Genomic DNA, 25402 nt, shown 5'->3' on the forward strand with positions numbered 1-25402 from the left:
TCCTTATACAGTCTGCAGCCTACAAAGTGAGGCCCTTGAAGTGTAGCAGGTTACAGCTTCTTTGCTTTCTTGGTTTGAGCCACACTTTCTGTTGATTGATTGTAACCCCATGTAATTTGAGGAGCATCTGTACATGTTGCTTTGTGAGAGTCACACTACTAGGTTAAAGCAAAGTCAATGATACATGTGGCTCTTGAAATAATTTTACCATTAAAGAAAACTACCAAATCCCTAGAGTTTGTAGTCAGTTGGCAGAAAATAAAAGTGTTCCTGCACTTGTCCTTGATCTCCCAAGTTGTGTAATCTTTTGCATCATTGTTTTTCCAGCTACCACACCTATATGTTGTGACTGCATGGGTTGAAAAAGTTTCAGTCTCTAATGTTAACTCTTGATAGTTGACATAGTCATCTATTAGATTGTGTCTGGGCTTTGAACAGAATATTTAGTTGGGTTTTATTAGAGTTGTGTGCTATTGATAGAGGGTAGGAGAGGGCCAGGTAAGCTTGATTGTGTATGTATTGATTGTCTTAACCTCCCTGAGTGCTAGATTTAACTTCTCGTCTTTTTTTTATTGCACAGCTTCACATTTTCTAGAATCTCAAATTCTATGTGGTGTTTGAATCTTCTTCAGATTAGGAGGAGGAAATCTGTAATGGTCAATGTATAACAATTAAACTCTTAAGAATATATGAGGTGATAATAATGATCATTTATTGAATTCTGTAGACCAGGAACTAAATACTTTATGGTACACAGATACTACATTAGATTGTCTACTTTTGGGAGGAGGGGCAAGAGAAGTGGGGGAGATACTGATCCTTTTATAAGGAAAAACTCCAAGGTTATATCCCTGTTAGCTTTCCTCCAAATAGCTTCTGACAATAAGTTACTTGATTAAAAATTATGTTTTAATTAGAATTTGATGGCTTTTTACAAACTTTTACTGACACTCAACATGTTTGTTTTTGTAGGAGCTGACTAAGGCTTTGGAAGAGAAACCAGATGATGCACAGTATTATTGTCAAAGAGCTTATTGTCACATTCTTCTTGGGAATTATTGTGGTAACTTTTCTTACAAAGTATATTGCCCTTTTTAATAAGTTACTTACACATTTTACCCATGACAAATTAAAGGGTGTCTTTGAGAATTTTTAAATTGGTCTTTGATACAAGGTAAAGTAGCTCAAATGTGACAGACACGTTGAGCAACACCCATTTAAATTTTATGGATGTCGCTTTTTCCTTCATTGGGTGGAGAATGTATACAGATTTCATTCATAGTTATTGGGTATGCTGATAAAAAATAGCATCACATTTACTATTTGACAGAGTATTAAAATGAAATGCTTGTTTGTATTTTTTTATAAAAAAGAATGACCAGGCATGGTGGCTCACGCCTGTAATCCCAACACTTTGGGAGGCCAAAGCAGGAGGATCACTTGAGCCCAGGAGTTCAGGACCTGCCTGGGCAACATAACAAGACCACCTATATTTAAAAAGTAATATATTTCTGTGTTTTGTAACTTTAAAAAATTATTCTGATCAAGAATCTGAATAGGGTAAAACCGAATACCTTGAGTAAAATTACGTAGACGATGTTAATGAGACAAGGAGGTGAATTTTGTGACACAGCTGTATTCATTGACTGAAGAGCTTTAAGAAGGAAGCTAAATGTTAAGCCAAAAGGAAGATACAAGAGTAATAATTTATTTGAATTCTATCTTGTATTAGCTTTTCCTAATTTAAAACCATTTGGCATTTCTACCAACTTGAAAACTTAGAAATCTAAAACTGATTTATATGTTATATGTATTTGCTAGGATCTGTAAATAACTGACTAAAACCCATCTTTTTCTACATAGTTGCTGTTGCTGATGCAAAGAAGTCTCTCATACTCAATCCAAATAATTCCACTGCTCTGTTGAGAAAAGGGTATGCAATAGCTACTCTTCTTGTTGAGCTTAGTATAGATAGTAGGTGTTTAATTTGTTGAATGAGTTCATTGCAAGCTTTATATAAGTTGTAAAATTCTGTATTTATACGTTATATAGCAGAGATATGATTCAATTTTAAATACAACTTATGGTTCTATTATTTTGTTAACCATAATACATAATATGAGATCTATACTTAATAAATTTTAAAAGTGATGATTGAAGTAATTGAAAGGTATAGATGAAGCTGATAGATTTCACATTCCTTTTTTTTTTTTTTTTTTTTTAATCATTTGGAATTTACTGTATTTAATTGACTGGACAGCATCCTATTCTGCCAAGCCAAATAGGCGACATTTAATGCTGTGAAAGCTCTATATCTGTGTACTTTATGTCCCATCTTGTTTCTGTTGATAAGTATAACTATTCTTTAAGAAACTTCTTTAATTCCTTTGTATAATTATATTTTGGAGTAAGCAAGTTTGTATAATTAAAGTCAGATTCTTTCTGAAGTGAGTTCCAAAACTGAATTTTACTAGGAATTGTACTAGATGTTAAGAGTATATTAGAAAGTCTCTTGGTTTATTAACATATATTTAAAATAAATTTTTTATTTCAACAGTAGAAAATACTAAGTTTCTTTATTTAGAAAGAAGGCTATTTTCCAGATTTTTTGTGTGTCTTAATTTGTTTTAAATACATTCATGCAGAATATGTGAATACCATGAAAAAAACTATGCTGCTGCCCTAGAAACTTTTACAGAAGGACAAAAGTTAGATAGTAAGTATTAAAAATTATACTTTAATAAACTTATCTATTTCTGTCTTAAATACCAAAGCTGAATTTTGGTAATGTTAATTTCAGGTTAATTGTAGAAACCCAATACCTGTTTTTCTCATCTTAATTACATTTCATATTGATTGCAGATATGAGATCACTTAAAACTGATTAAATTAGCCTTTTGGCATTTAAATCACAGATGAACTTTACCATTAGAAGTAAAAAACTCTATGGAAACACTTATGCTGTCTCTACTTAGTCTGGCTTTTTTTTTTCTAATGGAGAAGTGAAAGTTTAATTTGCCTTCTTGGTCAGAAGTCTGTTCATTTTACGTTATTCAGATTGCTGAGATGTGAAATCTTAACATTAAAGGTTTTTATGGAGAAGTGAAGTGTATATTTGAATAAATTATGAGAGGGTACAGAAGAAACACAGTTTTGAGAGTATTGTGACTTTTAATGTTACATTTTTGAGGGAAATGTATGAAAAGTATCACAGTGGTAGGGATATCTGGACATACAGAAATTGTGAGAGCCAAGAATTTTTAAATCTGAAAAATACTAAGAGATTGTGAGTAATCTCAGAAAATTGGAAACTACATAATCCTACTTGTACTATCATTTTATCTTTATGTTATGATAGAGTTTTATCACATTTCTCTTAAAGAAGGGGTTCTTAACTGGAAACAATTTTGTTTCCCGGGAAACTCTGCAGTGTCTGAAGAGATTTTTGATGATCATGAATGGTGGAGGGGGATGTACTACTGACATCTAATGAGTGTAAACCAGGGGTGCTACTAAATATCCTATAATGCCCAGGAAAGTTCTACCTAACAAAGAAGTATCTGGTCCAAAATGTCGGTAGTGCTGAAAATAAGAAACTTCACTCTTAGTATTTTATGTTACATTCTTACTCTACTGTTTTGAATGTTTGCTTTTCTGTTGTGTACCTATTCAGAAAAAAGGATTTTAGCACTGACTATGCAAATGGAAGCTACAGATTAAAAAAGGAGAGGTCTGGGTGGTAAGGCTTATTCTCAAACTTGCTTATCTCAGTTTTGGTACGTGAATAATTAGGGCTATTCAGTCAGCAAACAGGGCATCTGCACTCTTAGCAAATTCTAGAGTCAAGTTATGTAGTGCTTTGATACTTAGCAAATTCTAGAGTCAAATTATGTAGTGCCTTGATACATATGTGAAAATCCTGAAGAAACATGAGTCATACCATTCTCTACATTTTCATTTTTCTTTCTTGTTTTAGCGAGCGAGGGTCTCGTTCTGTCGCCCAGGCTGGAGTGCAATGATGCGATCTCGGGTCATTGCACCCTCCACCTCCTGGGCTCAAGTGATTCTCCCACCTCAGCCTCCTGAGTAAGTGGGGCTACAGGCACATGCCACCACACCTGACTTATTTTTGCATTTTATTTTTTTCAGAGATGGGGTTTCGCCACGTTGCCCAGGCTGGTCTTGAACTCCTGGACTCAAGTGTTCTGTCTGCCTTGGCCTCCGAAAGTGCTGGGATTACAGGCACCAGCCACTGTGTCTGGCCCCTGAATTCTTTTCTTAAGATCTTAATATCATGCCATTGACATTTATTTTTTAGTTATTTCAGAGGTGGCCTTCAGAAGAGGACCTGTTTGGTAAAATTGCTATTGAGGATATTTCACTTAAAAATAAATTTGTCTTTAAATCCAGAAGACTTTTTTTGTTGTTTTTTGGGGTTTTTTTGTTTGTTTGTTTGTTTTTTGTTTCTTTTTTTGGAACGCAGTCTCACTCTGTCATCCAGGCCATAGTGCAGTAGTGTGATCTTGGCTCACTGCAACCTCTGCCTCCAGAGTTCAGGTGATTTTCCTGCCTCAGCCTCCTGAGCAGCTGGGACTACAGGCATGCACCACCATGCCTGGCTAATTTTTGTATTTTTAGTAGAGATGGGGTTTCGTCGTGTTGGCCAAGCTGGTCTCAAACTCCTGACCTCAAGTGATCCACCTGCATTGACCTCCCAAAGTGCTGGGGTTACAGCTATGAGCCACCATGCCCGGCCAAAATCTGGGAAAAAGTTAAGTTAAGCTTTTAGGCTTCTATTTTTATCAGACAGGGTAAAGAATTTTTACCTTTTCCCCTCTTTGTGTGATAAATTGGTTGGTTTTAGTTACTGATTATTTAAAATAATAGGTTACTCAAATCTAAGATTTTGATATAATAGTTCTCTGGAATACAGTGTGTGTGAGAGAGTGTATTTAGAATTTTTATTAAGGCTGGTATAGTTGAATTTCTTTTATATATTAGTAAAGTAGAAATTTTTGTTAAGAAATTTCTAACTTAAAATTTTCAAATTAATCTTCCCTGAAGTTAACTTGAATTAATAAGCTTTTCTTTAGAGTACTTTTAATATTTTTAACATATCTTACTATGTACAGTGACTGTTTAAATGTAATCATTGTTCTGTGTCTCCAGAAATGAATAATTTGTTTATGCATTCATTTACACTGTTATCTGTAAATATATAATATATCACCTATAGCCCCTCGACTGCCGTGTAACTTGGAGATATGACAAACTTCACAGAATTTAAGGATACTTAGTGTTGGTAGGAAGGGCATGGTAACAGATAAAGCCACTGAGAGAATAGTGGACTGAATAGGTATCTGCATTGAAGAGCAAGCTGGGGCTGGGAAGGCCTTTTGGACCTCAACTCAGCTCCCAGTTACCAAGCCTCCTCCCCACCCTAACTGATGGCATATTGAGAGTTTGATTTACATCTGATTTTGTTGTGTGTGTGAGGAAACTTCTTTAAGAGCAGCGAGATTGGGAGAAATGTAGATTATTTTTATCTGTGAAATTAATAAGGTTGACTGTAGTTAAAATTTTTTAAAAATCAAAATGTTACATGATGAACAACTAAATGTTAAACTATTGGTATATTCATAACTATAGAAGGGTTGGCAATAAGGTCTGTTAAGACAGATTTTGTTCACTACTGACTCCCCAGTGCCTAGAACAGTGCCTGGGATGTAGTAGGTATTCAGTAAGTATTTGTTGATTAATAGGTTGTGCAGATGAGTGATGTTATAGTCAGTTTTTTCTTTCTAGGTGCAGATGCTAATTTCAGTGTCTGGATTAAAAGGTGTCAAGAAGCTCAGAATGGTATGTGGGTCTCCCTTGGTATTTAGTTTAAAAAGAAATAAACATCTGAATTTTTTTCGGTTTAAACAAATTTGTTTTTACCTTTATAATTTCTTTTAAATAGTATATGTTTCCTTAGATGTGGACTTCCAAAGATACACTGGTTTTTGCATAGCTTCTTATGTTGAATGGGAGATTAGGGTGGATTTGTTTGTGTGGTGTATCAGTAAGAAATTACAAGGAGTCTAAGATGAGTTCAGAATGCAAAATGAAACCACTTTCTTTTGGTTAGTTTTCTTTAGTTGAAAAGTATGTAGAATTTGCTTGCTTAATCAGTATGTTTGTGCTATAGGAATCATATAAATAACTTTGCTTATAAATGCACTGTTACCTGAAAATGTTTCCTTTTTATGTTTTAATAGGCTCAGAATCTGAGGTGGTAAGTCCACAGTTTTCATTCTTCGTGATTTTATTATTTTAAATTTCAAATACCAAATATATTTGAGACAAGACTCAGGATGAGCTGTCTGATAATTAAATATTGAGTAATTTCGTTTAAGTGCTGGTTCCTCTAGGAACTGAAATAAAATCATTTTTTGATGAATATAGAAGTTTCCAGTCATGAAAATTATTGGCCTATTTTAATGAATTTAGTGTGTGGTTAAAGTTGATTTCGTGTGTTTTAGTATGGTCAGGATGATTATTTATCTTTTTGTTGCTAAAACCTTATTGCATTTATTTAGGTTAAACAGTTTGAATCACTTGAAGGGCTTTTTGTGATAGTCTAAGACAAAAGTTAAAGAAAATTGGAAATTGACAGGGTCTTGCCCTGTCATGCTGGCTGGAGTGCAGTGGTGCCATCATAGTGCACTTGAGCTTCAAACTCCTGGGCTCAAGCAGTCTTCCCACCTCAGCCTCCCAAGTAGCTGGGACTACAGGTGTACACCACCAAACCTGGCTAATATACTCTGTTTCTTTAAAACAATGTTGTTTTAGTTTAGGGAGTTGCTCAATCTTAGAACTGGCCATTTTATATAAGCAACCTTTTCTAATCATGCCTTTAGAAGTTTTCTGTTACTTAAAGCTCTGTTGTTTTAGAGGAAAAATCTTTTTTTTTTTTTTTTTTTTTTTTTTTTTGAGACGGAGTCTCGCTGTGTCTCCCAGGCTGGAGTGCAGTGGTGATCTCGGCTCACTGCAAGCTCCGCCTCCCGGGTTCACGCCATTCTCCCGCCTCAGCCTCCCAAGTAGCTGGAACTACAGGCGCCCGCCACCACGCCCGGCTAGTTTTTTGTATTTTTAGTAGAGACGGGGTTTCACCATGTTAGCCAGGATAGTCTCGATCTCCTGACCTCGTGATCCACCCGCCTCGGCCTCCCAAAGTGCTGGGATTACAGGCTTGAGCCACCGCGCCCGGCCGAAAAATCTTTTATGAAATTGAAACTAAGATTTTTTTAAGTGCTGAACATTCTAATTTTTTTTGAAAACTAGTCGTATTTAACAATTACAATTACCATACTTTGAATAAAATTTTCATGTAGTTATTTTGTATCAAAATAACTGCAGTGTTGGATAAATTAATATGTGCATTTTAATATACAGTTGCTAAACTGACTTGTAAAAATCTTTCTCTTTCAACTTGCCGAAATCAATCTGCATCCCAGTGGACTCACCAGTCAAAAATCAAGTAAGTGTTTCTTTTTCATAAAACAATGCATGATAGATATTCCTAAAGAAGAAGAAACCCTGTAGTTTAATAGTAAGTAAATTCTTACCATGTGATTTTTAAGTTTTTGTTTTCTAAGATTGTGGTAATAGCTTTATGTAAAGCTAATTTTAAGGCTGTTTAAGAATTAATATTTATACTTAAGTTAAATTCAAATCATTTCTCATCTTTAAAGTTGCTTCACTTGATTTCATACTATGTTACCTTTGCATATGTTAAGGAGCGTCTCTTCCAGTTAAGTTTATGGTACTACACAGATAAACAAGTTAGTAGTAGACCTAACAGAATTGTAACTTACCCTGCCTTTTGTATTTGGAACAAATTTTTATAGGAACATTCTCTATGAGTTGAAAGTTAATTGCTGAGGGCAGCAATTATAATAATGAATAAGCAACTAGCAAGTTTCTGACTTTTAATTATTCATTAGCCTGTGTACAGCTTGTATTCTTAGGACTGTAACAGAAACAAGCCATTGCTCTGGAGCTTTGCATCCTTACTGAATTGCAAAGGGAAACTGAGACTCTTAAAGTTAATTTCTTTAATCAAGTTGGTTTTGGATATAATTACCTAAAATGGCCTGGAAATGTTAAAAACAATCTATTCATGGTGATTGTGGGGAGATACAGGATAAAACTCCAAGTACCTAGTAGATGAGGAACTTTGACTTGCCCTGGCGGCAGCAGCAGGGGTAGGGCACATAACCATGAAATAATAAGGTGTTCAGAGCATAAAATAATCCAACATCTGACTTAATTTACGTGTACCAGACACTGTGCTTTGTCCTAGGAATGTAATAGTGACAGGATTAACAGTTTTGCCCTCAGGGAATTTTTAATCTAGTCTAATTTGAAAGTGAGAATTCCCTATTTTTGTACTGAAACTCTGTTTTTAGAGTTTCAAACTCTTCACATTTTTAGAGTATCACTCAAAAGATGTAGATAGTAGTGTAATTTAGTAGGAAAAAACTCTTAGAGTTTCAGTACAAAAGGTGCACATAATTAGAATCTAGACCCATTAGTCTTCCCATGTATCTTGAAATTGAAGGAAAGTGTTCTATATGGTGTTGTGCCTGACATAGTTAAACTTTATATGATTTTAATTTTAGCTCATTTGCCCCTGTTTCCTGTGCTAAAGTCTATCAGCTTCCAACTTTAGTTATGAGAGCTTGGAGTGTTGACTCAGGCTTATTGCTTCACCTTTCTGAGTTTAAGTTTTATCATCCGTAAAATAGGGATTTAAGTGATTATCTTTAGTATTTGGATGACATGAGTGTAAAAACTCTGTTAATGACATGTAAATATTAGCTGTTTAAAATAAATGGTATCTTTAATATTTATATTAGTTTAAGCACAACAGTGTTGGAGATGAGTCAGAACCCAGAAAATCATGCAAGTATTTAAGTCTGCTGGAAAGGTGTGAGCATCATCTACCTTACCATTTTTTCCCTTTAGTACAGAGCATAAAAAACTAGTTAAGTAAAGTTGTTTCTGTGAATCAATAGCTGCTTTGCTGTTTTCTTCCTCCAGGTGGAGCTCTTGTTGTTTATCAGACTAGTTTTTGTTTTGACAATAGCTTTAAAAAATTAGAAGTGTTATTTAAGTTTCTTTTTTTTTTTAATAGGTATGACTGGTATCAAACCGAATCTCAAGTAGTTATTACACTTATGATCAAGAATGTTCAGAAGAATGATGTAAATGTGGAATTTTCAGAAAAAGAGGTCAGTAGACTTTGAATCATTTTTCAATGTTAATTACTATTATTTGTAAATTTAGTATATTGCAGAATAATCTATAACACTTTATCAGATAAATGTCATTTCTTCCTGAGATGATGTGGAAAACGCTGAGTAAAATCTGAAGCCATTGCTTTGAGATAAGAATATGTATGTTGGTAAGTTATAGCTGGATGTGCTTTTTTTCCCTTCAGATTTGAAATTTAGAGCAGAATTTTGTTACATTAGTAAGATAATGTGATTTGTTTATACTTTTGTGGTGTACTTCATGAAAAAGATCTAGTTTTGTGATCACACATGTCTTAGAATTGACTAACCATGTTAAATGAGTGTGACTTTTTTTTTTGTTTTTTGAGACAGAGTGTCCCTCTTGCCCAGGCTGGAGTGCAGTGTCGCGATTTAGACTCACTGCAACCTCCTCCTCCTGGGTTCAAGCAATTCTTCTGCCTCAGCCTCCTGAGTAGTTGGGACTACAGGCCCATCACACTGTGCCTGGCGAATTTTTGTAGCAATGGAGTTTTGCCGTGTTGGCCAGGCTGTTGTTGAACTCCTAACCTCAAGTGATCCACCCACCTCAGCCTCCCAAAGTGCTGGGATTAGAGGCATGAATCACTGTGCCCAGCCTCTTGAGTATGACTTTTAACAACTTGATTTCTTAGCATTTAGTAGAGAACCTTTTAATAGATAATTTCGAAGAGATAGTGATAGAGCTGTATGTTTTGCAGATGAATTACTTTTTGTTATATATCATTTTGCTTTTGTATGTTTTCTTGAGATTTAAATGTCAAATAGGTGTGATTATATGACAAATATTATGAAACTTACTCTTTTCTGCTGTTTAATGATATATATAAGAATTCATGTCAAGGATAACAGATGGAAAAAAAAAAAAAGGTTCTTAAATCTTTCAGAACCTTTTGAGGTTCTTAAATCTAAAATCCCATATGTAATGTTTAAAATAATTTGTAACATTGAAGATTTATAATTATTTTGTCTAGGTTTTTTACCCTCCATTATATACATTTGCAAAATGTGATGGTAATTTTGTGTTCATTAGTTGTCTGCTTTGGTTAAACTTCCTTCTGGAGAGGATTACAATTTGAAACTGGAACTTCTTCATCCTATAATACCAGAACAGAGCACGTTTAAAGTACTTTCAACAAAGGTAAGACAATTGAAAAGGTTTGTTGCTAGTAATATTTTCAGAATTATAGAAATACTGGTGAACTGATCACCGATGTGTTTATGAGCTTGTAGATTCTTTCAGCCCTTTATATTTACAAGGGACAGGGAAAAGAAGAATGATAACTTTTGAGTGTAAGGGTTATTTTACCTCTCAAATTCTAGTACAGTAAAGTGTAAAAATCCACTTAGCTTGTGTGGTGTTTGTGCACTTATTAAAACAGATATAATGTTTTTCAATAAAGAGATTTTTTTAAAAGATACAATAATGAGCCTATCTTTTAAGATTGGATACTGGCCGGGCGCGGTGGCTCAAGCCTGTAATCCCAGCACTTTGGGAGGCCGAGACGGGCGGATCACGAGGTCAGGAGATCAAGACCATCCGGGCTAACACGGTGAAACCCCGTCTCTACTAAAAATACAAAGAATTAGCCGGGCGTGGTGGCGGGCGCCTGTAGTCCCAGCTACTCGGGAGGCTGAGGCAGGAGAATGGTGTAAACCCTGGAGGCAGAGCTTGCAGTGAGCTGAGATCCGGCCACTGTACTCCAGCCTGGGTGACAGAGCGAGACTCCGTCTCAAAAAAAAAAAAAAAAAAAAAAAGATTGGATACCGACAGTGTCTCTTCTCTTGAACTTGTCAGTTTTGTTTGTTTTGATGTACACATACTTTTCTCACCCTACCTCATGCAGTTAAAAATACAAACTACTATAAAGATGAATCCTTCTTTTTTTTTTTTTTTTGAGATAGAGTCTTCTTCTGTCGCCCAGGCTGAAGTGCAGTGGCACTGTCTCGGCTCACTGCAACCTCTGCCTCCTGGATTCAAGCAGTTCTCCTGCTTTAGCCTCCCAAGTAGCTGGGACTACAGGCATGTGCCACCACACCCTGCTAAATTTTTGTATTTTTAGTGGAGATGGGGTTTCACCATGTTGGCCAGGCTGGTCTGCAGGTCCTGACCTTGTCCTTTTTTTTTTTTTTTTTTTTTTTTAATTAAAATGAATTTTACGTTACTTTGTAATGAGGGAACAATGAATAAATTATAGTTTGAGTAGTTTTTAGATTCCTTTATAGTTTCTAAAAGAAGTAGAGATATACAATAGAATTAATGTTCAGAGAGTATCACTCAAAAGATGTAGATAGTAGTGTAATTTAGTAGGAAAAATACTGAATTGAAAATTTAAAAATCTGACTCTGGATCTTTGCTTGCCCTGTGAATTTAGTCTAGGCACAAAATGACTATAAGACTGAATTTTCAGCACCTTTGAAGGAGGGCTGTGGACCAAATGAACTCTGGAGTCCTTTCAGCTGTAGAATTGTGTGAAGGTATATGATAAATGAGTTAATGGGAATAAATGATATAGGTAGGCTTTTTCCATTACTTTTTTTTTTTTTTGAGATGGAGTCTAGCTGTGTCACCAGGCTGAAGTACAGTGGTGTGATCTCGGCTCACTGCAACCTCCGCCTCCTTGAATCGGGTTCAAGTGATTCTCCTGCCTCAGCCTCCTGAGTAGCTGGGATTATAGTCACGTACTGCCACACTCAGCTAATTTTTGTATTTTTAGTAGAGACGGGATTTCACTATGTTGGCCAGGATAGTCTTGATCTCCTGACCTCGTGATCCGCCCACCTTGGCCTCCCGAACTGCTGGGATTACAGATGTGAGCCACTGCACCTGGCCTACTACTTTTTTATACACAAGTCCTGCAGCATACTGTGCTACTATTTATTAGGTTGAAGCTCTAAGGACATGTGAAGCTTCCTGTTGTGGAACAGGATCGGGGCTGGCCTGTGTCGTGAAGAATGATATTTGGGCTTGCAAAAAGGAGACAGCTGCAGAGTGTTGGAGAAGGAAGTGCAAAGTGAAGTAGTTTTTGCATCTAGTTAAAAAGGATCTGCCTATTTATTTGAAGATTGTCAAGAACAAAGCTGGTTAATTATGAGGCAGATTTTTGAAATAGCTGCTGGGGACAGTAGAAATTGAGGAAAGGGACAAAATCTTACCAGGATTTTGGTCTGTCACTGGTCCTATCCACATAGTATAGAATTTGTTTAATAAAAGAATTATTTTGAGTAATCAAGCACAAAATAGGTAGATTTGAGAGGGATATAGTTCAGAAAATTATGAATTTGACTTTTTTTGATATGTCTATCGAGATTGCTAATGCAAGTGAGCCGAAATCACGCCACTGAACTCCAGCCTGGGCAACAGTGAGAGAGACTCTGTCTCAAAAAAAAAAAAAAAAAAAAGTTAATGCATGTCCATTTGGAGTTATTTAAATCGAGTGTGAATAAATGATAAATGACTTAAGAACTTATATTACTGAGCCACCTCCTATGGTGGAAGAATATCATGTGTGGCAAATACACAGATGTGTGGCAAGAGTCGAGGATAATTAAGCATTCTTACCTCTTTTTTCTCTTTTGAGTCTTGGATTTGTTAATTTTAACCATTCTTCAACCATACTACTGTGTTCTCAGTTTGCCTCTTCTGCCCCTTTCCTCTTTAAATACTAAGTGACTGCTTTTCTTTCTTGTATAGTAGTTTATGTATACATTTCATGTCCCTCATTTCTATGCAAGTCCTTGAGGATAAGAAGCATGTTTTATTTGTATCTTTGTACGTGCCCCAGTTAGGATCCCCAGATAAAGTACAAGATGCTCACTTAAGTTTGTATTTCAGATAAACAATGAATATTTTATGTAAGTATGTTTCATGCTATATTTTTATTTGTCAAACTTGGCAGCCCTCACCACATACATTGTACAGTGGGTGCTTAGTTCAGTGAATGAATTAAAATTGGATTTTGGTTTTAGTCCCATGACATTGGCAGAGTATTTTTATTCTTAGTTTTGCAGGTGGAAAAAAAATCTGAGGTTAATGGACTTTAAATACTTTCCCCAAGTTTACCTGGTTAAGTAAATTGTCTGGCCTGACCCAGGAGACATAGATACACTTCTGACTGCCAACCAAACTAGTGCATCTTTGCTTAGGTTTTTCTAAGTTTTGAATTGGAGAACTTAGATTCTAAGCATATGTTTTAAAGAATTATTATTTTTCTTGTCCTGACCCTGGAATCTCCATATTTTATATATCATATGTGTGTGTGTGTGTGTACACACATAATCTTGTTAGATTACTCTTAAGCTATTTGGGGGGAAGCAAATTGAAAAAAGTTTTCTTAATTATGTCTTGGGGAAATAATTGATAAAATCTTTGAATTTCCTTTTTCATACAGTAGAGGAAGATAATATTAAAATACTGAAAGTAAAATCTCTGGGTTACTGAGGCTTACTTCGTGGACACTTAAGAGACAGCAGTACTAAAATAATTTGGTTTTCATGTATTCAGATATCTTGATTGTTCTAATGTCTTGGACCTTTGTGAATTGAGAAAGGATGCATTTTGCAGAGGAGAATCTGCTTAATAGTAGAGATTCTGTAAAATTTGCAGCTTAAAAGGGCGATTTCTTTGCTTTTGGGAATTCTCTTTTCTTTCCCACCTTCAAGATTGAATGTTGCATATCCATGTATAACCAGTGGTGGCTAAATATTACTAATTTGAGTGATACGTAATTAGTGATGAAAGTAGTAAGAGGTAAAACCCTGAAATTAATGAAATAGCATTTCTCAACTATTTTACAATATAGTATCCAATATGTTTTTCCAAGCCAGGATTCATATTTTTTCAGTATCTCTGATAGTTATTGCTACTTTTTACTGAATATCAGCTTTAATGTCAGCCTATTAATTTTTTATAAATTAAGAAACTATATGTCTTTCATTTCATCTTGTTGATTTCATGACAATATTCTCTGGTCACAATCTTAGAATTGTGACTTTAGTGGCACCCATATTGTGAAACATGCATTTTAAAAATTAATTTTCCTTCACTTTAAGATTTAGGATTTGCAAGTTGGGCAAGGTGGATCATGCCTGTGATACCAACACTTTGGTAGGCCAAGGCGGGTGGATCAGTTGAGGTCAGGAGTTCGAGAATAGCCTGGTGAACATGGTGAAACCCTGTCTCTACTAAAAATACAAAAAATGAGCTGGGCGTGGTGGCAGGTGCCTGTAGTCCCAACTACTCGGGAGACAGAGGCAGGAGAGTCACTTGAGTCTGGGAGATGGAGGTTACAGTGAGCCGAGATCATGCTGTGCCACTGCACTCCAGCCTGGGTGACAGAATGAGACTCTGTCTCCAAAAGAAAAGAAAGAATTAGAATTCTCAGTCTTTTGGGGTGAATTTGTCCTTGTGAAAATGTTCTTGTGTTCTTATTTTTAGTCACAGTAATGTATACAATATAAAATATGAAGGCCTGGAATTGTGAGAAATAAAAATGTGTATCTTAGAAACAAAATAGCCTCCTTTTTCTTCTCCCACTAAAATTTGAGAAGTGAATCCTATTTCTTAATGTTCATAGAAGAATGTATGTATGTTAAAGAAAAGTCCTGGTAATAATGTAATGGAATGGGGTATTTGGGCGTGATGCTTCTGCTGGTCTGAATACATAAATATGGGAGTTTTAAAAATTATTGTTTTGTTTTGCTTTTTTAATACAGTGGTGGTGATAATAGTGAGATTTGATTTTTTTTTAACTGAATTAGTTTAAAAAGATCACCAATTGTAGATCTTGGAATGTATTCTTTTTGTATATTTTGTAATGTATATTCATACATTTTTAAAAGAAGAATTTACTCTACATAATTTTCAAACAGCTACACTTTGTTGATATTTTTATCACATCCTTACATATTCAACAGCAAAGCATTTCGGCATATGCATATACTGTAGCTTATTTAGTCAGTCCCATTTTGTTTGACCTGTGGAGAATTAGAATAGGTGTTTTGACTGTTTTATCACGTCAGGCACTGTATTGTGTATTATCTCATGTAGTTCTCATAGTTACTGCATGGTGTAGGTATTTTTATCTCCAGTTTACAGGTAGAGAAACTTAACCCAGAGATGTTCAATAATTTGCCCAGGTTTTTTAACCGATTATACTGATCAGGATATTGATAATATCAGTCTGTTGTTATTTGCCAGACACGGTTCTTTAGTCTTTTCATACATAATGTCATTTAATCTTCTTGAGAACCCTAAATGAGTCAGGGCCTGCTGTTCTCATTTTATAGGAGAAACTGAGGCTCCCTGAGATTGAGTTGCTTGCTTGTGATCATACATCCAACCAGTGGCACCTATTTGTGACTCTTCTAATTATACAACTGATTGTTTTTGTCTTATTCTCAACCCCTGCTTGTTTCTGAGGAAATAAGTAAAAATCCTAGCTGAAAAAGGCACTTACAGCAAATTATTTCATATCTTGGCTCCTTCATCTCTAAAATATGGATAACAATCTTTTTTTTGTAGGGTGATTCCATTAAGTAAGATGATATATGTGAAGCATGTGGCATACAGGATATGTAATAAGAACTCAATAAATGTTACTAGTACCTTTCTTACTGTTTTATTTTAGTTATTTCGATTTTTATTCAGGCTGTAAACTCAGCAAATGCGTATCATAGAAAATCTGGAAAAGATAAAGGAGTTTAGGAAGTAATCACTCAGACTCACCACTCAGATGAAATTCTAGCATGTTTCCTTTCAGATAACTCGGTATTTCCTGATACATAGGTCAGTCACTACACCTGACACATACTGGAATCTTTTTGTTTATGGGAATGTCTCTCCTGATTGATTAATTTAAGAACAGAGGCTGTGTCCTTATGTACCAGCACTGTTTCTGGCACAGAGTCGTTACTCAGCAAATATTTGAAATGAGCTGTTAGAAGTTTGGAGAAGATCTTTCAGTCTTCTCCATTCATTGCCATTTTTTTGCATTTAAGAAATGATAATAGAAATATTTTAGTGTAAAATCAAGGTAGATGTATTAGTCTGGGTTCAAAGACTGAGCTATTATCAGACAAAGGAATTTGATGTAGCAATTAAACGTGCAAACAGCTCAGTAAGAGTATGTTGGGAAGACTGTATTCTGAAGATTAGAGGAACAATTATTTAATGAGTACAGTCTTGAAGTGTATGGGTCTCAAAAGTTTGCCAATAAATTGGCCCAGCTCTTTAGTCTCTGGGAAAGATCCCTTCATGTCAGTCTGTAGTGGTAGGTGGGATCTGACTTACCACTTAAGATGGTGGTGTCAGGATATCATGACTGCTTAAGCGTAATGACATCTCTTTAAATCTGAAATTTCTTTCATTGGAAAGAATTAAACTGCTATGCAGAGGAGACTTTAGAAGTGGATGGTAATACATATACTGTTGAGAACTAATGATCCAGCACAGAAAGGATTCTTATGTGTAAACTGAATACTCTTTTGGGATATTAGCACCTTGAGAGCCTTCCCTGTACATATGAGAACAACATTCAAGCAAACTACCAAAGTTTTAAGTTACTTTTAAAGTATTTTTGACTTAAATGAAAATAGAATGGTTTGTTAATGGTTGCAATAAAAACCTCTGAAATTGGACTGGTGCTAATTCTAGACCTATGTGCCAGAATCATCAAGACTTAAAACTTCATTTTTAAAAGCATGTACAAACATTGAAAGTGAATTAAGGGTAAAAAGGATTTCATAGGAAATAGTCCCTCCCTTCTTTTACTTTTTTTTTTGTTGGGGGAGATAGGGTTTCACTCTGTTGACCATGCTGGAGTGCAGTGGAGTGATCATGGCCTACTGTGGCCTCAACCTCTTGGGCTCAAGTGATCCTCCCACTTCAGCCTCCCAAAGTGCCAGGATTACAGGTGTGAGCCAACACACCTGGCCCCTTTTACCTTTTTTAAAAAGCTACTTTAAGTGGTTTATTACATGCAGCTATTTTAATGAATGTATTAAGTGTAATTTCAAGTTGAGGTCAGCTTGTCTCAGCTGAAGCAGGTTGTTACTAAGAGCTTTGCCTTTGGCTTTATAAAGTCCTCTTCATACTGCACAGTTATTCAGGTTATAGTGGTTTTCAGTAGATGCGAATGCTACTCTGTGCTGCTCTTCAGGTGAAACAAGGAACTTTTTATAGACAGTATGTTCATAGTTACAGGAACATGAAGTGTGAATATAGGGTGGCCTGTGGCCAAGTTTAATGTGGTGATGTACACAGTATTTTCCAGACCCTCATTTTTTAGACAGCTGAAAATTAAAGAAGATGCAATTTTAATTTCAGATAATATTAATAGTTCTTTTCAGTAACTGTTGCTGTGTCATTGCCATCTATTTGATTTGTGTTCCCTCTTAATAAATACCATAGCATTGACCAAGTAACCGGAATACAGAAAATATTGGTGGTATATTACTTTATAAAAAATTAATTGTAGTTCACTTTAGGGAATTCTAGAAATTCTTATGAAATATGTTTTTATGTATGTAGAGTTTAAACAAGTAAATTACACCAAAGATACTATACTTTTTTTTTTTTTTTTGACAGTCTTGCTCTGTTGCCCAGGCTGAAGTGCAGCGGCACAATCTTGGCTTTCTGCAGCCTCCACCTCCCAGATTCAAGCAATTCTGTCTCTGCCTCCTGAGTAGCTGGGACTACAGTCATTTGCCACCACGCCTGGCTACTTTTTGTATTTTTGGTAGAGACAGGGTTTTGCCATTTTGGCCAGGCTGGTCTTGAACTCCTGCTCTCAGGTGATCTGCCTGCCTCGGCCTCCTAACGTTCGGGATTACTACTCTTAGCTCTTATCCCAGTGACATTTGTTTCATATTTTTCTCCTATTACGAAAACAGTTGTTTATTACATTTCTTTGCTCCTAAAGAAAATAAAAATAAACACTTGAGACCACATACGCCACATACATATACCATCATTTTATCTCTGATTAAAAATACTGGCAGTTTTCCCTGTGTTAGCACTTGTTAAGGTATTTTAAGGTGCAAATTTTGAAGGTCCTTTTGCTGAATGCGTTTGGTATAAATATTACCAGGAATTGCTAGTTTAAATGAGTCATCTGATAAAAGATAGAAGAACCAAAGGGTGAATAGGCTTCTCTTTTTAAGTCTGCCTTTTGATTTTTTAATTCTGCTTACAAAAGTTGTGATCCTTTTCATAGGAAAATAACATGAGAATATAAAATTCTAATTCAATTGCTCATTTAAAGTGTTTCATATAATGTTTATTGTAGTCCTTGCTTTAATATTTGTACTAAAAATGCTATTTTAGCCTGTTAAAATAGAGGTGGGAGCATTATTTGAATAAAGAAAACAAAAGGTAGATAAAATGCTATGTGATTGTGTGTGTTAGGGGTAAAGATAGACTCTGGGGGCTAGCGTTAATTAGAGTAAGAGATACCATTAGGATACTATTAACTTTTCATTGTATTTTTATTATTATTTTTTTGAGACAGTCTGGCTCTGTCGCCCAGGCTGGAGTGCAGTGACGTGATCTCGGCTCACTGCAAGCTCCGCCTCCTGGGTTCACGCCATTCTCCTGTCTCAGCCTCCTGCGTAGCTGGGATTACAGGCACCTGCCACCACGCCCGGCTAATTTTTTGTACTTTTAGTAGAGATGGGGTTTCACCATGTTAGCCAGGATGGTCTCGATCTCCTGACCTCGTGATCCGCCAGCCTCAGCCTCCCAAAGTGCTGGGATTACTGGCGTGAGCCACTGCACCTGGCCAACTTTTCATTTTAATAAGTTAACTTAGTCTTTTCGGTAAATAAGTGAACTTAGTCTTCACAGTGCTCCCCGATGCAGTGTCCTTTCTACCCGTGCTCCAGTTAGGCCGTTCCCTGTGCCTCTGCAGACCTACGCCTTCACTCTTGCAAACGCTTCTACCCTTCAAAGCCCTTCAAGGCATATAAAGCCTTTCCTCTTCACAGTCAGGTGTGCTTCTCCTGAGCTTTTAGAACATTTACTTATTTACAACTTTAGTAACTTTCTTAAAGTATCTCACATACTTAGAAATGGTCGAGGATGTGTGTTTAGTATTTTAAAAATCCAGCCGGGCATGGTGGCTTATGCCTGTAATCCTAGCACTTTGGGAAGCTGAGGTGGGAGGATGGCTTCAGGCCAGGAGTCTGAGACCAACCTGGGCAATCTAGTGAGACTCTACAAAAAAATTTAAAAACATTAGCCAGGAGTGGTGGCAGTTGTCTGTAGTCCCAGCTACTTGGGAAGCTGAGGCTGGAAGATCACTTGAGCCCAGGAGTTCAAGGCTAGAGTGACCTGTGATCGTCCTACTACACTCCAGTCTAGGAGACAGAGCAAGACCCTGTCTCTAAAAATAAAACAAAAACCTCCCACAGCCTTGAAGACTATACTGTCTCATAGCAGGTGCTTAGTAATTATTTGTTGAATGAATGATTGCCAGAATGTTAGTGTTAGTTGTATTATGTTTATACAGTGAAATAAGTTTCTCCACCGTAAAACAGGTTAATGCACATGTAAATGCAGTAATTCTTTTAGAATCAGATTTCTCTGTAGTGGCATTATTGACGTTTTGGGGGATTGCCTGGTACATAGTAGGATGTTTAGTAGCAACCGTGGTCTCTACTCACTAGATGTCACTACCACCTCTTCCCTCACTCCAGTATGACAACCCACAGTGTCTCCAGACATAGCTAAATGTCCCCTGGGTGGCAGAATCATCCCTGGCTCAGATTGCTTTGGATGAAAAAAAGCATATGTATTTCAAGTCTCTTCTTGATTGTAGCTTATGTATAGTATGTTTGTTGTTTTTTTCAAGGGTGAATTTTGAGTGTAGAAACAAAATTGTTTCATAGTTCTTCAAATTTAACCTTGTGTAATTTAAGGAAACTGCATTTTTTACTGTTTTGTGTATTTTACATCGAGTAATGGATTTTATTTGGTGTTTCCTCCAGATTGAAATTAAACTGAAAAAGCCAGAGGCTGTGAGATGGGAAAAGCTAGAGGGGCAAGGAGATGTGCCTACGCCAAAACAATTCGTAGCAGGTTTGTTTTCTGATAGCTTTATATTCATATTGTGTTGTGTAACTGAAATTAAATAGTAATGAACATTCTTTTTGCTTTCATTATTTATGTTCTGAAGATAAGATACATTCAGTATAATAAGGTTGCTCCATAATGAATATAAAGTAGCCTTTCTGTTGAAAGTTCTAACGTCTCAAATTCTAAGAGTAAAATGAATGGCAGCAAAATCCCAGAGGGAGTTCGGATTTATTGTTTACCACGTAAAGTTTATGACATCAGTTGAAGGATGTTTATTTTTGTGTGTTGGCCCCTCCTGTTGTTTCTTTTTGGGTTGTAAGTTGGTTTACTCAGCTGATGTATTTCCCCCTCTTCCCTCTCCCTCTCTCACTTACTCCTTTCTATTCCTTCTACTGATATTGTCATCTGATTTCCTGGATTTTTCAGGGCTTTACAGGGTACGGTATCTACCCCATTTCTTATTGCTAATTTAGAGATGAACACAAATAGGTAATAAATGCCAAAGGAAAGTCTAGGAAAAGAGTAGAAAACCAGGCTTCATTGTATATATAGTCCTGTAAGAAACAGACAGAACTTTGTGTTGAGGTCAATTTTAAGTATATGCAATAACTAGATAAGAATTTTTGTAATGGACTAATTCACAGCACACTCAGAACTACAACCTAAGATTATGTTTTATAGCAATAGCCTCATTAATGAGTGGAGGGAAATTTCTTTTTATTAGAAGTAATAGTCTGATTTAATGACTGAAACAAGCTAACATGTGTCTCAGCTACTTTTTCTGATTTTGACTGCTTTCTTCTGTAACAGAAAACACATATTCCTTGTGGCACCTTTTAGAAAACACCAAGTTATTCAACAGATCATTCGTGTGTGTGTGTGTGTGTGTGTGTGTGTGTGTGTATGTAGTTATTTCTTTAGAAATAATTTTGGATGTTTAGAAGTTTCAAAAATAAGAGATTCTCATGTAGCTTTCACCCAGTTTCCCCCGGTGATAGGGTCTTAACTAGTCCAATGATTACCTCTTAAGTAGTCTATGGTATAATTTTCAAAATCAGGGTATTAACACCAACAGATACTTTCTAAGGACTGAAGTATATCTAGTTGGTATTTAAGGTATTTAGTTAAGCATCTGCTTCCCACTTTATTGGAAAGATATATGTGCTTCTTTTAGGACTGACTCCAAGAGATTTTGAGGCTGAGGTTTATATGTAGCTGAAAGATTTAAAAAAATATAATCATTTTAAATGTAGCATCTTACTTGATTCTAACAGCCCTGCATAACAGGCAGCCCCTTAGTACTCCTCCCATTTTGCAGGCTCAGGAAAGTTAAGCTCAAGATTATCCAGCAGTTCTCATTGTCTAGGACTAAAATCTAGGTCTTCTCAGTTGGTTCCGGTTACTCTGTTAACCCCTTGTCTACTCGTTGCATACGGCTTGTTGTTGCATTTTCTAACAATGGAAACAGTCTTTGCCGACATGAGTATCTATGTAGTTATTTGATTTTTTTTTTTTTTTTTTTTTTTTTTTTTTGAGACGGAGACTCGCTCAGTCACCCGGGCTGGAGCGCAGTGGCCGGATCTCAGCTCACTGCAAACTCCGCCTCCCGGGTTTACGCTGCCTCAGCCTCTGGAGTAGCTGGGACTACAGGCGCCTGCTTAGTTTTTTGTATTTTTTTAGTAGAGACGGGGTTTCACCGTGTTAGCCAGGATGGTCTCCATCTCCTGACCTCGTGATCCGCCCGTCTCAGCCTCCCAAAGTGCTGGGATTACAGGCTTGAGCCACTGCGCCTGGCCAGTTATTTGATATTATAGTGAATGAGCAGGGAGGTTACTCATCTCTCAGTAGTAGTTCTACCATCTCCAGGTGTTAAAAGTTTTTCTGAGATTAAAGATCAAGGTTTTTTAGTGTTATAGTTACCATGTTTTTTCTAAACTCAACACCTTAGATATTCAAGATGATATTCTTCCTGTCCTGTTTTTGTAAGAAATTAATATGCTTGTCAGATTCCTGTGTATTGCAAGCTGGAGACTGTAGATAAGGGCAAGTCACTTAACCTATCTGAGAGCCAGCTTGCTTATCTGTAAAATGGAGATTAAAACCTCTGTGCTCATGCTTCCTGGGAGTCAGCGTTAGGATTAATTAAATCCATGTTTCCCGGGCTCTTAACTTACCATGGCATGCATTTTTTTGTTTTATCTGGCTTCTAGTGAAAATGTACAAAGATAGAAGGATGTCTAGTAGAAGGAAGGTGGATAGGATTTTCAAAACAATATATTTGGCCCTGAAAAAAAACTATGTGTTGGTGGTGTGTGTGTCGTTTTGTCTTGTTTTGAGGAGGAATGGGCAGGGAGAAAGTCGGTTTACAAGTGAAGAGAAAGCGTAGAAAAACAGTGGATGTTAAATAGTTTCTCAGCTATTTTGACAAAAGGGATATAGAGAGCAGTATTGGGAGGAACATTTAGATTAGTATTAATGTATCCTAATACATGCTGATGGGGAAATTTTGAATTGGGTTTTTTGAAGACTACAGCTGTTTTGTCCAACACAGTAGCTGCTAGCCACATGTTACCTGTTCAGCACCTGAAATATGACTAGTCTGCATTGAGATCTGCTATGTGAAATATATGCCACAGTTTGAAGACTTAGTATGAAAAAAAGAAAAGAATGTAAAATATATTCTTTTTGTTGTTTTTGGTTTCTTTTTTTTTTAAAAAAAGAGAGTCTTGCTCTGTCAGCCAGGCTGGAATGCAGTGGCACTGTCATGGCTCAGTGTAGCCTCGACCTCTTGGACTCAAGCAGTCCTCCCACCCCAGCCTTCCAAGTAGCTGGTACTGCAGGCATGTGCCACCATGCTCAGCTAATTTTTTTTTTTTTTTTTCCATAGAGATGGGTTCTCGTTATGTTGCCCAGGCTGGTCTCACACTTCTGGCCTCAAGCAATCGTCCTACCTTGGCCTCCCAAAGTGCTGGGATTACAGGCGTGAGCCCCCATGCCCAGCCTCTATTGGTTTCATGTCAAAATGATACTATATGTGATATATATCAGGTTAAATAAAATATATTATTAAACTGCATTTCACCTGATTCTTTTTAGTAATGTAGTTACTAGAAATTTTAAAATTATATATGTGACTCGCATTTGAGGCTGTCATATTTTTATTGGACAGTGAACAGAGCTGCTCCTATAGCTACTAGGTTGGCTAGTTATTTTCTAATTATTTGTGTGCCAAGATCTTGATGCCTTTGGTCCTTGGAGCAATCTTGGCAGTACCCGGAGCCCCTGGGCCAGTGGCCTTTCTGGCTGCAAGCAGCCTCTGTTTACAAACCCCAGTGTGCCCTACAAATACTGTTATTTGCTAGGTGTATGGCATGTGGACATTGAACTTCAGATCATCAAGTGTAGTACTTTAAACATTTAGGCATTACTTATTGTTACTGCCTATTGAAATAATCTTATATTTTTGATGTGGGGAGAGTATGCAGTGGCATGGATGATTATTTATATTTTCAGGCTATTTATACTCTGAAAGATACTAAATACTTTAGAAAAAGCCACATTTTTAACATTTATTAAAATCTTAGTTATGAAAGATTTCATAGGTATCCTTTAAAAAAACTTTTATTTTTAAAATTGTACTGTCTTTGCAACTTTTCTGAAAACATAAAAGTTCTGTATATTTTTCGTCTAGTTTCTCCTGTTATCAGCATGAAGAATCTGCTTTTAATCTAATCTAATTTTATATAATGTGTCAGAAGTTTACACTTTATTGAGTTATTGTACTCAAAAGAAATCCCCAGATTTTACATTATGGTAACTGACTCAGTTTTTAGAAATGTAAATTTTGTTACTGATGTGTATACCAGAAAGACACTTACTGCATACGTGAAATTCAGTAACCTAAACTGTTTGCTAAGATGTTCCATATACATAGTCACAAAGTTTACATATTCTTGACATAATTGAAATATGTTGATTAATTACTTCTGCCTTTTTTACTTCACAGATGTAAAGAACCTATATCCATCATCATCTCCTTATACAAGAAATTGGGATAAATTGGTTGGTGAGATCAAAGAAGAAGAAAAGAATGAAAAGTTGGAGGGAGATGCAGCTTTAAACAGATTATTTCAGCAGATCTATTCAGATGGTTCTGATGAAGTGAAACGTGCCATGAACAAATCCTTTGTAAGAATATAAACTTTTTAAGATATATATATGGGAGCAAATTTTACATATTTTAAAAGAGAAAATTGGTAATGTGAGACCAAATTGCGTGTACTATAGCTGGGAGAACTTTTTGAATAAGGTCTGTCTGAACGTTTCTTTTTGCTCTAAGAGTAATTTTTGAGGAAGTTGAAAACTTATGGAAGAGATGAGAAACAAGTAGTTTATCCTGAGTAGGTATTTTTTATCAATGAGTTAGATTGATATGGAGTCATCTTACTTGGATTTATCACAGTAGCTGAGTGAACTTCTGTTGTGTCCCTTCTAGATTCGTATGTAGTGTCAATGTTAGAGATGAAGAATATAGATGTGAAACTTTCCAGAATAGTGTTTGCAAGTAGAAGGTGCACATTATTCATTGGTTTAACAACTCTCTTAAGAGAATTCAGGCTTTTTTTTTTGTTTTTTTGTTTTTTGTTTTTTTGTTTTTTGAGACGGAGTCTCACTCTGTAGCCCAGGCTGGAGTGCAGTGGCCGGATCTCAGCTCACTGCAAGCTCCGCCTCCTGGGTTCACGCCATTCTCCGGCCTCAGCCTCCCAAGTAGCTGGGACTACAGGCGCCCGCCACCTCGCCCGGCTAGTTTTTTGTATTTCTTAGTAGAGACGGGGTTTCACCGTGTTAGCCAGGATGGTCTCGATCTCCTGACCTCGTGATCCACCCGTCTCGGCCTCCCAAAGTGCTGGGATTACAGGCTTGAGCCACCATGCCCGGCCGAGAATTCAGGCTTTTTGTCAGGGCAGCATAAATACCTAAATTAGACCTCAAGATTTTAGTAACAATTCGT

At 36.3% G+C, this 25402-nt stretch overlaps 1 protein-coding gene across 2 annotated transcripts in view; it reads left to right on the forward strand.

Annotated features, from left to right (window-relative positions):
* Window positions 1-25402, forward strand: part of SUGT1 (SGT1 homolog, MIS12 kinetochore complex assembly cochaperone) — a 36531-nt gene that overhangs the window by 3771 nt on the left and 7358 nt on the right. Inside the window, exons 3-13 of one of the 2 annotated variants that reach the window (XM_077973854.1) lie at window positions 973-1063; window positions 1864-1933; window positions 2646-2716; window positions 4639-4732; window positions 5804-5859; window positions 6261-6277; window positions 7500-7522; window positions 9182-9278; window positions 10351-10458; window positions 20304-20394; window positions 24398-24579. In XM_077973854.1, the coding sequence (XP_077829980.1) occupies window positions 973-1063; window positions 1864-1933; window positions 2646-2716; window positions 4639-4732; window positions 5804-5859; window positions 6261-6277; window positions 7500-7522; window positions 9182-9278; window positions 10351-10458; window positions 20304-20394; window positions 24398-24579 (900 nt within the window). The remainder of the gene's footprint in view (window positions 1-972; window positions 1064-1863; window positions 1934-2645; window positions 2717-4638; window positions 4733-5803; window positions 5860-6260; window positions 6278-7499; window positions 7523-9181; window positions 9279-10350; window positions 10459-20303; window positions 20395-24397; window positions 24580-25402) is intronic. The other variant, XM_001084516.5, reaches the window with a different exon arrangement.

Source organism: Macaca mulatta, chromosome 17 (assembly GCF_049350105.2).
Source record: "Macaca mulatta isolate MMU2019108-1 chromosome 17, T2T-MMU8v2.0, whole genome shotgun sequence".
Lineage (NCBI taxonomy): Eukaryota > Metazoa > Chordata > Mammalia > Primates > Cercopithecidae > Macaca > Macaca mulatta.